A 17,068-nucleotide genomic window follows, 5' to 3' on the forward strand; every position below is an offset into this window, starting at 1 on the left:
TAAGTGCATTGTGTTCTACTTTCAAAGAAAAGCACAAGTCCAACTCCTCCAAAGTTGACGCCAACGCCGATTCAAACAACCGCTCTTAGTTCGCCATAGCCACCTTCCTTGTTGTTCACCGTTGCAGGACTGTCGTTATCCTGTTAAGCCCGCCTTAAAGACTCTCTAACAAAATAGAGCGCTGTGATTGGATGAGGTCCACGGCGTCAGCCAATAGCAATTCCTATGGTTTGATACTAGACGTTCAGGCTGAGCAAATTAATTTGCCGCCGCTAGGGTGCATCTAGATTTCTAGGCTAGAAAGTTCGCTCAAATCTTGTAAAACTACCGCCTACTCAATCAATTATCTTGAAAAACTAAGTTATCTCACATGTAAGATTCCGTCATATATCTTACAGGTGGAGCTCCGCCTCTCCAAACATTTTGGATCTCGCATCTCGCAGCTAGGTGCTTTAACAGTGTTGTGCGTGCAAATATGCCACTATGGACATGCATACCATACAACATCTGATGACAATTGATGTATTTGATGTTATAGGCTACTGGCTAGCCACTAAAGATAACCGCAGTGTAGATTACGCTATGGCTCATAAATGTGGAAGTAATCATTCTTAAATATAGGCGGTCTTGTGCATCTCCACGTTTCATGATTGGCCAACATCATCCCAACACCGAGAACGCGCACAGATCTGATGTTTGGAGAGGCGGAGCTCAACCTGTAAGATATATGACAGAATGTTACACATGAAAGAACTTTTTCAAGATAATTAATTGGCCAGTAGGCGGTAGTTTTACACGATTTGAGCTATAACTTAGCACATAACAGGGGTATACAGTACTACGAAGTACGTTAGACAGATCTAGGCATATTGGTGGTTATGGAATTCAATGGGCTACTCATAACCCATCTTTTCATATAGCGGGTCAGTGCATGCCTCCATTAAACAGATCCAATATCTATCAAAATCAATTTTTTATTCGTTTACACACGTATAAGACAGATAACATACATATAGAGACCAAACAATAGATTTCAACTCTACAAAGTCTTGTTCTTCATATCAGTGTTGCAGCACTCTTTGCAGACGTTGGCAGGTTTCTCCACTTCCTAAAGATACCATCATTTCAGCAACACTTGGTCCTTGCTGCAAGAGGAAAAGAATGAACACATTCAAGTTAATCATTTAAAGCGATGGTTCGGAGTAATTTCACCCTAGGGTCCTTTGCACCATGACCCCGAGCCAAGCACCCTCCCAGAACCTTTTTCCCTTGGTCGAACCCTGGTCGAGTAGCGCTGTCAGTGCACCAGGAGTTTATATAAATAAGACTTGCCTGATTATCTGCTACTATACCGCTGCATCAACGTTTATTCTGTGATTTGGGAAAAGCCCGTAAAAGTCCTGGCAGGAAGCATGCATAAGGATGTAGATCCAGGAATGCACTAATATTTTATTCGTAGTCCAGTTTGCAACAATTATTAGTTAACACTAAGTTCGGAAAAAAAATATTAAAAACTGGATATACCAAAAAACGTTGATGTAATCGCTTCCTGCAAGGACTTTTACGGGCTTTTCCCAAATCACGAAAGAAACGTCGACGCAGCGGTATAGTAGCAGATAATCAGGCAAGTCTTATTTAAATAAACTCCTGGTGCACTTACAAACTTTCTAATGCCTCGTTATTGGACTAAAGGTCATAGTTGTACTACTCAGAAGTTTCGTACCATTCAGGGCATTATTAGTGGGGTAATTTATGAGATAAAAGTTAGTTCCATCACGACTGCAGAACGCCATTAGTTTCTGATACAGCTTACTCTAAATCAGGGTTCGACCAAGGGAAAAAGGTTCTGGGAGGGTGTTTGGCTCGGCGTCATGGTGCAAAAGGACCCTAGGGTGAAATTATTCAACCACGCTTTTAATGGTAAAGCAACATATAGATTACCGTACACCCACTGGCCACTTTGGTAGGTATACATTGCTAGTTGCTGGTTGGACCTCTTTTCTACGGTGGCGGACAGGTGCAAACGACATGGAACTTATGTTATGACAACAGATGCAAATCAACAAAACACGTGCAAATAGACAAAACACAAGCAACTTAAGCAGGGTATATACAGAAATTCTTAAGTTGAATTTAATACCTTTTAATACCTTTTTTTAATACCTTCACAATATTGTTTTAATACTCAACACGACTTCGAGCTGCAACTACGGCAACCTTCAAATTCAGTGTTGGGGGTAACTAATTATAAAGTAACAGATTACTGTCATTTTTGTTACTTAACTTTCTGAGTAAGAAAGTGTAGCAATGCTTACAATTCAAATCAAGTATCTATTATTACAGTTACTGGATACTTTGTTCCTTTTTTGCTTCCAATAAAAAACACTGGCCTATACACAATTATTTGTTATTTAATCCCAACCCAAGATAAAAGTTATTTCATTGTTATGTGTAGGAAGAGCACACACCACTTCTCCAGCACTACACTCTTTTCTTCACTATCATTCTATCTCAATCAAGACACAATGACAAATGAAAATCAGAAAAGGTATAACTGGACTTTCTTCTAAAAAGGCCCAACGCACCATACGCGAAAAAGTAACACACACACACACCCTTGCTGTCTCATATAATTTGCCAGTCAAGGTATCACATTCAAAAATAGGCTGTCACATTTTACAACTAGATGTACCGCAGAGCGGTACAAAATATGACCGCGCCCAGTCCAGCACATTTTTTCCACAAAAGAAATCACGCTGAAAGGCCTATATGATTCTAACTATCTCACTAAATTGCATTATCCACACTCAATTCTCATCCTAGGCCCTACAGTTCTCAAGATATTCACAGAGAACTGTGTCTGCCTTACCCTCCTTCGGGGTCCAGTCCAGTGGGGCTACAGATCATAAAACGAAAAATGACTGTTCCATGCTATCCATGTTGGGGGTACATGCCCATGTGTTTTTAAAATTCCCGGTCTTTCAGTGTCCGGGAATCCTTGTTGGTGTGCATCACTAAATGTACACATACATTATTTTATTGTAAGGCCCCCATGAACGAAAAGTACACAAAACTTGGCATGCATTTGAGGGTGTCATAATGATCCTACACTTTTAATTTGTGCAGTTTTGACCTTGTCAGCCAGAGATATTGTGATGAAAAACATCAAATTTTTTGCTTTTTCATTTTTTAACTAGGTGGCGCTATACATGAAATAAGTGGTAATGGGATGGGTTGACATGCCCCTTAAGACCAACATACAAAAAAGGTGGACCTCCTAGGCCCTACGGTTCTCGAGATATTCACAGAAAACTGTCTCCGCCACCTACAGGCCAGTTGGTGTATAGTAACATAAATTAATTTATTGTGTGGCCCCATGAACGGAATTCCACAAAACTTGGCGTGCATACAGAGGGTGTCGTAATGATCCTACACTTCCAATTTCGCAGTTTTGACTATGTTAGGTCACAGATACCTTCAATTACAACACCTCATTTTTTACTTTTTTTTTTGTGTTTAACTAGGTGGCTTATACATGAAATGAGTGGTTATGGAATGGGTTGACATTCATTTATGTTACTATACACCAACTGGCCTGTAGGTGGCCGGAGACAGTTTTCTGTGAATATCTCGAGAACCGTAGGGCCTAAGAGGTCCACCTTTTTTTTTGTATGTTGGTCTTAAGGGGGCGTGTCAACCCATCCCATTACCACTTATTTCATGTATAGCGCCACCTAGTTAATTTAAAAATAAAAAAATTAGGTGTTTTCACCACAATATCTCTGTCTGACATGGTCAAAACTGCACGAAATTGAAAGTGTAGGATCACCCTCCAAATGCATGCCAAGTTTTGTGAACTTTCGTTCATGGGGGGCCTTACAATAAAATAATTTATGTGTACATTTAGTGACCGTACACCAACAAGGATTCCTGGGACACTGAAAGACCGGGGTACACGAAACTTGGTGGGCATGTAACCCCACATGGATAGCATGGAACCATCGGTTTTCGTTTTGATCTGTAGCCCCCCCGCTGTACTGGACCCCCCGAAAGGAGGGTAGGGCAGACACAGTTTTCCTGTGAATATCTTGAGAACCATAGGGCCTAGGGATGACCAATTTTTCCAGATGTTTGCCTCCAGGGGTCATGTTAACCCATTCCATGTGCACACATGTGCATAAACAGATACACACGCACACACATACATTCACAGTAATTATACGTATGACACATACTCACACAGTAGACATATGTACGCATGCATGCACATGCACAAACACATAAACATAAACGTGTACACGCACACATGCACACAATTCAAGAATTTCTCAGAATTATGAACAGGCAAGATGGGGGTGGGGTTGTATAAACTGAATTTTACATGTGAAATCTATGAACTAATCATGTTTTGGTACTTGTTGTCTAGCAGATACCAGTAAGAATTGAGTGTGGATAATGCAATTTAGTGAGACAGTTAGAATCATATAGGCCTTTCAGCGTGATTTCTTTTTGTGGAAAAAATGTGCTGGACTGGGCGGCGGTCATATTTTGTACCGCTCTGCGGTACATCTAGTTATAATATATTGATAGTGTATTACAATACAGCCTATACAAACCTACACAGGTTCTTATATTCAACTAATTTTAAGCAATCTATTGGGACTTTGATCACATCACATACTACATCAAGGGAGTAACCCTATAGCTCCTGAGCAAGCTTTGAATAATGTAAAGGTAACACCTGTTAAACTAACCTTAACATGACATTTACTGAGGGTAGAAAATGTTAAATCTTATAGCCTAAACCTTATCTTATAGCCAGTGGCGTAACTATAGTAGGTGCAGCAAGTGCAGTCGCACCAGGGGCCCTGCCTCCTCCGGGCCCTGGGCCGCTACCCCCCACCCTGCCTCCTTTTTTTTTTTTTTAGAACTTTAGAATGTTAGAGCACGGAGAGTGAAGCGTCACTTTGACGATCTATCAGAAGATGAACGCTTAACCGATGCAGAGAGATACTTCAAAGTGCAGGTATTTAATGCAACTCTGGACATCATAATCAGTCAGCTCTCCCAAAGATTTGCAAGTATGCGGGAAACTTGTCATGTGTTTGAGTCTTTACGCCCTATGACCCTTCAACTCGCAGGTGATGATGAACTGCTTGAAAAGGCAAGACGTTTGTCAGACCATTATAGCAGGGACATTGCACCGACAATGCCAACACAACTCCTCTCATTCAGGTCTTGCTTTAAAGCAGATATTTCACAGAAGTCATCTATTTTTCAACTTGCCAAAATGCTGGTGGTAGATTATGACAGTGTAACATCCACATTCGGGGAAGTGTGTAATATTCGTAGACATACAGATTGGACGCTGACGCTGTGGGAATCCCCCTATCTATAGCACTAGGAATTGACAGGAGAATTCCCCCCCCCGAAAACAATCAGTTCTTTCTAGCCGAGTTGCTGCAGCCAAGATCTAGAGCCGCCAGGCAGCTACAGTGCTACACTCTGAGGGCATGAACGTGGGGGCTCATGGTTGACCATGAGAGACCATGCTACATACCTACAATCCAATTGAAGTAAGATGTAATATAAAATCATATAAATATAAAATAATAATTTATATTGAATATAAAAGTTCTATAGTTATGTATGACCATGAGAGGGCGTGCTACATACCTACAATCCAATTGAAGTAAAATGTAATACTAAATCATATAAATATAAAATAATAATTGATATTGAATATAAAAGTTATATAGTTATATATGACCATGAGAGGGCGGCGCTACCTGCTGTCCGCTAAGGGCGAGTCTGAGGAGCTTCATCACAGTGCTGTACTTGGTGGACTTAACCTTCTTGGCCATAGCCTTCAGCTCAGCGCCTAGCCAGTCCGTGGTCAGGGCTTTCCCACGGCCTGCCTCCATCAATCTACACAGGAGGGATGAGATGGGAGAGAGGGGGATGACAAAGAGAGAGGTTGATGTTTCGCCCAGACAAATTCACACATTACTGATGGTAGTCTCTGTCTTTTACACACACACACACACACACACACACCCATCTATGTTACTTGCTATTTTATTTTCACTATTCCAGTGATCAACTAACTACTGAAAATATTTCTATGAGTGATTACTCAGTCATACTGGCTGGACAGTCCTGTCCCGTTTATTTACTTAAAGCAAGCACTGGTTACAGGGATGCACAACATAATATGATAAAATTAGTATTACCAAGCAATACTATAATGAGTGTCAGGTCGAGTGCAGCTGGGTTTAGGGGTCAGAGGTAATGGGGTGGGCTATGTCGTCATCGAAAACGTTGTTTTTACTGTTCACACGGGAAGGGCAAAATGGGGTTTTCAAAGAAAAAAACACCCTGGAACGTTTCTAAAAATATCACGTTTTGGTCACTTAAAATGCTGTGTTCGTGTAGAAGCAAGGCCAAAACGATTAAAAAAAAAACTGTCTGTCTTCGTGTGAAGTGTTGTGAAGTTTAACCAAACCTAAGCCCTAAACCTAAACTCAACCATAAATTGTAGTTAATATAATTTCAACATAAAGTTTGTTAACAATCTGAGCATGTGTAGATCATAGTTTGCAATCCAAATAAAGTGACCCAATCTATGACTAAACCACACCAAAGCTCCATGCCAGTTGTTTGTTTTGGAAACTCACTCGATCACCAGCATAGCGATGGTCGCCGACTCGGACGTCAGCTCGTCCAGCTGCTGCCGGGCGACCGATGGCCTGATCCACAGATAGGCATAGGTGGGGGTCACCAGCTCACGCACAGAGGAGATGTGACCCTGGGGGTAGAGGTCAAAAGGTCAAGGTTATTCGTCAAAAAAAGCAGACATGACGGCGACAATGACCCAGGACCATAATTCCATGTCAGTTTGGGGTATTTCTGCATTAGGCCCACATTCTACTCCAAACAATGTTTTGGAATTGACTACTGGGCTTTGGGCTTTAGGGAAATGAACCGTTATTCCATCTCCATAACATAACCAAACAGAAAAGTGTTTGTTGTGTGCAACTACACTTAATAACTTTGTACAGCTTGATCTACATATAGCATTCAAAGGAAGTATCTTAATTTAAGAAAAGGTTACATACACACACACACACACACACATCAATTCAAAAGAAGCTTAAAGTACATTCAGTAAACTGAATTGTCAAACATAACAGTGTCTCATTTCATATACACAGAGAGCCACAACACTGCATGTGTCAGTTTAATTCCAGATAACTTTCACAGTTTATCTGACGGAGCCCTTTAGTCATCAGAACTAGGCCAGCTCGAAACATATAGCATTCGGAGAATCAACTTCTTGCAGGTTTGCATGTTGAGTTTAGTTCACAAGATGAAGACACTATTACTCAGAACAGCTTGCACATGAGGTCCAACAGCTATTCAAGGAGAAAATGGCTGAGGTGCATTGCAAGTGTTTTGAAAAACATACAGAGCAAAGAGCGAAGTGTGAAAAACAATGCAAAACATATTCAGTGCAAGAGATGGGGGAGGATTGACCTTGTCATCTTGATGGCATTTGAGTGAGATGAGGGCGAGTGAGTGGTTTCATTATAAACTCAGCCCGGCCTCTCTCTCTCATCTGCCTCAGCCTCATCATTCCATTGTAATGTCATATAATGTCATGTGGAATAACATGTCATATAATGTCATGTAATGTATTGTATTTCTATTGTTTTTTTTAATACTATAACTACTACTACTACTCTATTATTATTACTACTATTGAGATACCAGTAGATATAGATAGACAGGCAGGCAGGCTGGTGGACGGACGGACGGACAGACAGACAGACAGACAGATAGATAGATAGTCCCAATAATGACCGGCGTTCTATACATTTATCCCTTACGTATTAGTAGGCACATTCCAAAGGACTAGTGATTCCACAATGACTTACTGCTAATTACAACCAAGAAGACTGACAATCTTGTTTAAGTCCTCTCCACTTTCTTCTTCTACCTACTCTGGGGTGACTGATTATTCCTATGAGAGAGATTAGTGGTCATGGCACCTTTCTGAGGTGAAGGACCCTCTGGATGTAGTCCTCGTCCAGGACATCCTTCTCCTGGATCTGTGGGCCAAACATTTGGATGATGTGCTCCCTCAATTCCTCCACTAGGTGGCAACAACGTTCCACATCGTCTATTCTCTGCAAGAGGTGGATCCTGCCGCAAAACACACACACACAAACATTCTTAATTAACTCAAACAACTTCCTTCTAGCCATCTGGTTTTGTCCTCCAAATATGGACTTTAAAGTCTTGGAAAAATTTACTTTTAGTTTAGTTTTTAAGAATTTACTTTTAGTTTAGTTTTATCTTTTGAAAAAAGAAAAGCAATAGTACAGTCCTACAAATCTTTGCCAGGTTACGCCATGCAGTTTCTCTCACCTGTTGAACTCTGGTAGTTTGTCCAGATCCAGAAGGGCCGAGTGAGTGGTGATCTTGGACTCGTTGAACTCCGCGATGAGCTCATCAAGGTTACGTCCCATGCGGTTGCCTGGGTGATAAAGACATGGGACAATCACACATACTTTCACGAAACACAGACCTCTTAATTCTCAAAGGAATTTTAGGAATTCTGTCTCTCTCTCTCTCTCTCTCTCTCAATTCAATTCAAGTGAGCATGACACATATTTTTGCATTGCCAAAGCAGAACATTTGAACGTACATTTACATGGAGAATGCTGTATATGTATGTGTATCTGTTTTGTTTCTCTCTCTCTCTCTCTCTCTCTCTCTCTCACACACACACAAATTGCTGATTTTACTGATGTGTGTCAACATACCCTTTTCGCCTTCACAGCTGAGTCAGTGAATCCCTCTCTTTTTTCACTGTCCACAAATAAACTGGTGAGTGTATAGGTATGCAAGTATAGTGTGTATCTGTTTTGTTTCTCTCTCTCTTTCTCACTCAGAATTCTCTCTCTCTCTCACACACACGCACACACACACACACACACCTTCGAACCCCGAGCCACAGTTGGTCACAATGTCCAGCAGCGCCTCGGGCAGCACCCCGCGGCGGGCGAAGCTCTGGACGAAGATGTCGCCCTGCCGCTTGGACAGCTTGGCGCCGTCGCGGTTCAGCAACAGCGGCAGGTGCCCGAACGCGGGCGGCGTCCACCCCAGCGCCCGGTACAGCAGCAGGTGCTTGGACGTGGAGATGAGCCACTCGGCGCCACGGAGCACATGCGTCACGCCCATGTGCCGGTCGTCCACCACGTTGGCCAGGTGGTAGGTGGGGAAGCCGTCGGCCTTCATCAGTACCGGGTCGCCCTCCACCGCAGACACCTCGTGGCGGTTGCGGCCAAACACCAGGTCCTGGAAGGGCTCGGCGCCGGGCTCCAGGCGGAAGCGGATCACGTGCGGTGTGCCACGAGACAGGCGGTCGGCGAGCTGGGCCGGCTGAAGGTGGCGGCAGCGGTTGTCATACCTGGATGGGGCGGAGGAGCAAAATGATATGATGATGATATGTGTATGTCTGCAAATGTGTGTGTGTGTGTGGGGGGGAGAGTAGAGAGGTGTGTGTGTGTGTGGGGGGGTTGCATCTTAATGTCTGTAGGTGGGGTGTGCATGTATGAGTACAGTATGAGTTCGTCTGCATGTGTCCATGTGTGTGGGGGATGCATTTAGCATTTCTGTGTATGTATGTGTGTGTGTGTGTGTGTATAGAAATCCCTAACACACCGTGTGTGTGTGTGTGTGTAAATGTGTGTATAAAAATCCCTAACTCACCGTGTCTGTGTGTGTGTGTGTGTGTGTGTGTGTCTATAAAAAAAACCCCTGACGCACCGCGGCGTCTCTCCGCTCCTGAGCGCCTCCTTCTTGAGCAGCTCCAGCCGCTGGGCGGAGCAGAAGCAGCGGTACGCGTGGCCCGATTCCAGCAGCGTCTGGGCCGCCTCCGAGTACAGACCCAGCCGCTGGGACTGCAGGTACGGCCCGACGGGGCCACCAACCCGCGGACTCTCATCGGGAGGGATCCCTACGGGCCGGGACAGACACAGGACCGGCGGGGGGGTTAATGGGTAATGAAAGGGCCAGTGATGAGCAGTACAGAGATGATAAAAGGAAGTTTAAATCCACTGAATTAGTGTAGAGATGCTAAGGTTGAGAACTCATTGAATCGGCATAGAGATGCTGAGGTTCAAATTACTTCAGTACCGATGCTAAGTAACTAAAACAGGGTATAGTCCAAGAGCATTAGCACAAAATTGAGTCAAACCCGGAACAAATTAGAAACAAGCTGAATTTTTCTGGATATGTTCAGAATACCTTTAGGAATAACATACTAAAAGTCCCCGTGAATCCCCCTTGTGCTTTCTGAGATATTCAAGATGGCGTCCAAAATTGCCGCTATTTGGAGATTTCTCCATATCTCAGGCTTAAAACATAATACAAATGCAATAAAAATGTTTAAATATAAGTTTTCTGATACAAGGAATCCAAATTCACCATTGACACACTGCTAAAATTAAAGTTAAACCAATGTGACACGAAATTCACATAGTGTACCCATTAAGCCCAGGCACCATTTAAGCCTATTTATTACTTTGAGTAATTTTTTAGAAAAAGAGGGGCCTGTCTAATGCTATTCATTATTTTGTCTAATCACACAATGTCTTTATTATATGTTAGTTTTTATTTGGCACCAATCACATTTGTCAATATTGAATAAGGCTCGCTTACATCTGTGCAGACTCAAGGAGGCTCAGATAAAGTCGCTTCAAAACTTTGGTGTTTTCGAACCCCTGAAGATAGAGCCTCTTTTCAATTAATTTCAGCCACTGACTTAGTATGTAGATTCATATTATGTAAATTGGGAGATTATTGTTTATTGTTTTGTGTGTATAAACAGGTAGTTCATTGTCATTTTTTACCATTTGGCTTTATGTAGAAAGATGAGTTATGCTAGTTAGCGCAGTGAGCAAACCATCGTCAATAGTCAATACATGTAGCCCTACTGATAGATATGTAACAGGAGTATTTTGCTCTCCATAAATATCCTCTGCGTCGTGTTGTTAAAAGAAAAGTTGAAATAATGCAACGTGATGTTCAAACAGGGTCTTACTGAATTTGTTTATTTTCGTACACAGGCTATCACATTCAGGTGCTCCTGTTGCGTGAAATCTAACAAGCCCGCCTGGGGTAGTGGGACACTTAGTTAAAAGTTAATTTTCGCGGAGCATAGCCCCACGTCACACCTACACCACACCCCCTTACCCTTAGATTCCTGTGCATCGTTCAAATTACAGGGGGTACTATACCCTCCAATGAAGACCCAGTACCCCCCAAAGAGACAGAAATATTAGTTTTGGGGGGGTCAGATAATTTTTCTGATATTGTGAAAAAATATCATTACTGTAGGAACATTTTAATGTTAAGCGATTTCAGACACCCCTATTGTGGACCGTACCATTTTTAACCACCGTGGCGCTAGAAGCAACTGAGATAGAGAACGACTTCAACTTCTCAAGCAAGTGTCAACGTTGAATGACAAAACGCTAGTTAAATTCCTCCAGTAGGCTAAATTCAGTTTGCTGCTGATGTGCATGGGTAAAATGTAAGTTGCTAGCTGACGTCTAGCTTGTTGAGGATTTTACTACCTTTATTTATAAACGTGTTTTGTTCTTTCATAGCTCATGTCACTGTAATCTTGGTTAACTTTAATTTTAGCAGTGTGTCAATGGTGAATTTGGATTCCTTGTATCAGAAAACTTATATTTAAACATTTTTATTGCATTTGTATTATGTTTTAAGCCTGAGATATGGAAAAATCTCCAAATAGCGGCAATTTTGGACGCCATCTTGAATATCTCAGAAAGCACAAGGGGGATTCACGGGGACTTTTAGTATGTTATTCCTAAAGGTATTCTGAACATGGTGGACATTAGTTAGTTACCATTTCCAAGGTTAGTTAGCAAGATAGGCTAATTCTCTATTTAAATCAAGCTTTACAGTGTGGTGAGGTAAAATCGATTGTCATTTCCAAGGAGATGAACTCCATAGCCTAGGTGTCCATTCTCATTTTATCTTGAATAAATTGCCTTGTGCCTTTTTGAAATTACTTTGGCACAGATCCTGTGTTTTTATATTAGCCTACCGGGCACAAGAGGGTCTGATGTAGCTAAGCCTATGTTATAACATCAGAGAAACTTTGAATTTCCCCTTGGGGATCATTAAAGTATCTATCTATCTATCTATCTATCTATCTATCTAAACCTGTGGAAACATAAAAGTAGCCTAGGCTAAATATTATCTGCTAGTATTTTAATTTGTTTTTAATTGATTGGTATTGTTTTTACATTCTATTATTTCATATTTTTAGTTTGATAAATGTAGTTTCATCTGTGAACCCTGATACTATCTTAATGAAACTAGGATTTTATTTTATTCAAAGAGACACTATGAGGAAAAGGAAAGGGCACACAGACATCAGGCACTTTTTTGGTGCTAGCAGGAAATATTAACACTAAGATCTACAACCAATTACATTAAAAGTGCAGGTGCAGTTAGGTTTTATACACTGTTCATATGTGTTAAGGAAAGGGGGGCCAGCAGACAGGAGAGGCACAGGATATAACCGTAAACAGGCTGCAGGGAGACGACAGGATATATAAGAACAATGAGATATTCTGTAGCCTACTGATTATCAGTTTGTTTAGACCTTGTATGTGTTGCACAACACATGTTGCACTTGGTGATCACGGTTGGGATTGATATGGTAGTGGACCATGATGGTCATAGAAGAAGTGAAGGAGCAGTACCCCCCAATTATGGTGGGGTATTCGCACTCTGTTCCCGTGGGAACATAAAGAAAATTCAAAAACTCCAAAAAGAAAAGCACAACTCATGTGGGGAAATTCAGGGAAACAACATTAACCCTGCTACAGATACACTGATTAAAGATTTAAAATGTTGAGTATACAAACTATATGTTTTCTGATTCATTTTACAAAAAAAAATGAAAAAAAAAAAAAAAAAAGGATTTGGATGGGTGAAATATGTTCAAAAAATGCCTTTTTCCAAGGTGGGCTAAAATGGTACAGTGACCTAAAAAACAGCTAGCGTAAGCTAACTTAAAATAAGAATTTCTTGTTAATTCAGAGAGTTTGGCAAAAGAGGAATAACTATGATGGCAAGTTTTAAAGCTTATTTAGGCTACAGGCATTTCTGTAAACATTTGATCATGTTTATTAGAAGGTTTATTAGAAGGTTCAAATCTCTCATGTCGTGAGGGATTTGCTCAACAAAAACGACAGATTATTTAGCAGCTGCATTTTAACAGTGACAAAAGTGATTTTGCAACTTTGGTAGCTCTTGGTCTGAACACATAGTTAGACAACAATCAATCAATCAATTCCCTCTATAACCTTTATAATGTAATAGCACATAATATTATATATAATGCTATAATGCAGCACCAATGCCAGCTTTACTAGATGATGAGGGAGAAACTGAAGAATCAACACCAATTTCTGATGATGAGAATGATGACTGAAGTGATTTATTATTATGAAATGTCTCCATTCAAGAAACTAATGATGAACTTGACTTACTTACCCTAAAAAACATATATTTTGACCTTTTAATTACATTTGGATCAGGTTTTAAGCCTGAGATACGGAAAAATCTCCAAATGGCGGCCATTTTAGACGCCATCTTGAATATGTCAGAGAGCACAAGGGAGATTCACAGGGACTTTTAGTATGTCATTCCTAAAGGTATTCTGAACATATCCTGAAAAATTCAGCTTGTTACTAATTTGTTCCGGGTGTAACCCTTTTACTACTGGACTAATAGAGATGTCACAATTGAATCAGCGTAGTGATTTTACGGTTAAAATCCTGTGATCCTGTTTAGGATACTTTGCATATGAGAGGATGACTGCATGTGGCCCACATGCAAATGTATGGATCTCTGCTTTGGATGGCACTCTGTGCATACAAAAATGCACTATATAAATAAAAGTGACTTGACTTGACTTGCTTTGAGAGGAATTTAAGAAAATATCCATGATTATGTTAACAACTATACCAATGACTTCCATTAGTAAACTAAATGATTTACCTATCAACAACAATCAACCCGCCCATACACTGTTTTTTCCACTGTGAGTTTATTGCGTGGGTCCTGTCCCTACCTGCCCATTCTAACATGTCCTCAATAGCATCTGCCGCTCCAGGTACCAGTCTGTTCTGGTCTGTGTCCTCCATTCGCAGGATGAAGCTCCCGCCATACTTCTTGGCAAAGAGGTAGTTGTATAGTGCTGTGCGAAGCCCTCCTAAATGAAGGAAGCCTACAGAAAAAAAAAGAATAATAATTGAAATTTAGTTGCTACTAGATCTGTAAAGTGAGGCATGTTTCAAAGAATAAATTTATGTAAGCAAAGTATATATTTTTCTTCATAAGTGTTTGGGTGTAACAATAGCACCTGTGTGTGTGTATCAGTGTATCAATCCAGTGTCAAAATCCTAAATGGCATAGAACTTCGAACAGGTAACTGGATTCTACCTGGTAATTTAAGTCGTGATCCCTAAAATGAATAGCATCTCAAGCATTGAACTATGTCATCTGACCTTGCACATGACCTAATGAACTCAGATTTGATGGCTTTGACATTAAACGAGTTGATGACCCCTTGTGCAGGATACGTTGCTCACCGGTTGGACTTGGCGCAAACCTCACCCGAACCTGTCCGTGATCAGCAGAGTAATGTCTTTTCCAATGAAGGTCTATCTCACAGTCACCGCTGATGGACGGACACCGCAGTCCCCGCTGATCACGTCGATAAACTCCTTTCGTTCCCACGAACTGATGACCAGATCGCCCGGGAACTGTCCACTTGCAGTGTTTACAAAGTTTCAGTAAAGTGCCGCGGTGCTTTGCTGGTGTGTAAGGTAACGCACACGTTATGAGCGATGACAGGACCATGCCGACTTAGCCTACAAGTTACAAAACGAAACACGGAGAATCTGACAATACGTCTCCTCCCTTCTCTATTTGGCCGTGTTTTCTGTTGCCACTTAACGCTGTACCTGGTTTTGAATATATCATTTTCGAATAATCTATCTAGGCAATGTGAATAGTATCGTTACAGACATGACCTCAAGTACATAAGCTACTTCCTGTGTTGCACTTTGCATAACTTTCAAAATAAAAGCCGCCGATGTATTCGCAATAAAGGTTTCAAAATAAAAGCCGATTCGAACATTCAAACCTGTGAAATGTCAACCAATGCTAACGTTCTTCCCCATTCAGTCACTCAAATCTAAAACAAAACAGTTGCATTCTGAATAGTTATTATGACCGCCACGCAGCGAAGGTTTAGTCAGATTTTTTTTTTCTTTTCTTTTTCGCATGTCCAAATTTCCGTCAAGGATTCCCGGGACACTGTAAGACCAGGGTACACGAAACTTGGTGGGCATGTAACCCCACATGGATAGCATGGAACCATTGTTTTTCGTTTTGATTTGTAGCCCCCCCGCTGGACTGGACCCCCCGAAAGGAGGGTAGGGCAGATACAGTTTTCTGTGAATATCTCGAGAACCGTAGGGTTTAAGAGGACCACCTTTTTTTTGTATGTTGATCTTAAGGGGCCATGTCAACTCATTCCATAACCACTCATTTCATGTATAGCGCCACCTAGTTAAAAACAAAAAAGTAAAAATTAGGTGTTGTAATCGCAGGTATCTGTGACCTAACATGGTCAAAACTGCACGAAATTGGAAGTGTAGGATCATTATGACACCCTCTGAATGCATGCCAAGTTTCGTGGAATTCCGTTCATGGGGGGCCACACAATAAATTAATTTATGTTACTATACACCAACTGGCCTGTAGGTGGCCAGAGACAGTTTTCTGTGAATATCTCGAGAACCGTAGGGCCTAGGAGGACCACCTTTTTTAGTATGTTGGTCTTAAGGGGCCATGTCCACCCATCCCATTTCCACTTATTTCATGTATAGCGCCACCTAGTTAAAAATTAAAAAGCAAAAAATTAGGTGTTTTAATCACAATATCTCTGGCTGACATGGTCAAAACTGCACGAAATTGAAAGTGTAGGATCATTATGACACCCTCTGAATGCATGCCAAGTTTTGTGAGCTTTCGTTTATGGACCATACAATAAAATAATTTATGTGTACATTTAATGACCGTACACCAACACAGTTTTCTGTGAATATCTTGAGAACCGTAGGGCCTAGGATGACCAATATTTTGCATATGTTTGCCTCCAGGGGTCATGTTAACCAATTCCATATGCACACATGTGCATAAACAGATACACATGCATTCACAGTAATCATACGTATGACACATACTCACACAGTAGACATATGTACGCATGCATACGCAGGCACACACACAAGCACAAGCACATTATGAACAGGCAAGATGGGGTGGGGTTGTATAAAATGTATTTTACATGTGAAATCTATGAACTAATCATGTTTTGGTACTTGTTGTCTAGCAGATACCAGTGAGAATTGAGTGTGCATAATGCAATTCAGTGAGACAGTTAGAATCAAATATGCCTTTCAGCGTAAAGTATTGTAACAAGCACTTCTTATTACACGTGTACTAATGATCTGTAGGTACACAAAATACATTATGTATGGACAACACAAGTATGTGATATTACACACTACACTGGAACAAGGACCCTGTAAAAGAAAGTGTTACCCATTTTTATTTTTTCTGGTATTCCTCCTCTTCCTTTTCATACTAACAAAGAAGAAACGAAGACAAACTTGCCCAAATGGAGCCTGGTGCTGTGAAATGGGCATTATGTGAGTAGGTTGTACTTTGTGTCTAATTTGATTGAAAAGGAGAAATCCAATATTTGGACATGGATCTGTTTTTCACTGAGGCCACTGAGCACCGTTGGTACTACCTAGCTCGAGTTGCTGCAGCCAACAGCTAGGGCTACCAGGCAGCTACAGTGCTACACTCTGTAGCTGCCCTCGTGGGGCACTCGTGGAATGGGATATTGGTTTTCTGTCCTATAGTCCAGTGGTTTGGAGAA

The 17,068-nt window shown here is 41.2% G+C and overlaps 2 protein-coding genes across 2 annotated transcripts in view; one reads left to right on the plus strand and one right to left on the minus strand.

The window, feature by feature from the left end:
- The window catches only part of LOC125298155 (histone H3-like), a 781,614-nt gene that overhangs the window by 253,521 nt on the left and 511,025 nt on the right, over positions 1 to 17,068 (plus strand). The gene's annotated exons all lie outside the window — the stretch shown is intronic.
- Positions 957 to 15,172, minus strand: ears2 (glutamyl-tRNA synthetase 2, mitochondrial). Its single transcript, XM_048248800.1, has 9 exons — positions 14,703 to 15,172; positions 14,183 to 14,338; positions 9,835 to 10,024; positions 9,003 to 9,475; positions 8,431 to 8,539; positions 8,052 to 8,205; positions 6,678 to 6,808; positions 5,790 to 5,928; positions 957 to 1,145 (listed from the first exon to the last, which is right to left on the minus strand). The coding sequence occupies exons 1-9, from the start codon at positions 14,971 to 14,973 to the stop codon at positions 1,062 to 1,064; spliced, it is 1,707 nt and encodes a 568-aa protein (XP_048104757.1). The 5' UTR covers positions 14,974 to 15,172; the 3' UTR covers positions 957 to 1,061.

The sequence above is a fragment of the Alosa alosa genome, chromosome 7, assembly GCF_017589495.1.
Source record: "Alosa alosa isolate M-15738 ecotype Scorff River chromosome 7, AALO_Geno_1.1, whole genome shotgun sequence".
NCBI lineage: Eukaryota > Metazoa > Chordata > Actinopteri > Clupeiformes > Clupeidae > Alosa > Alosa alosa.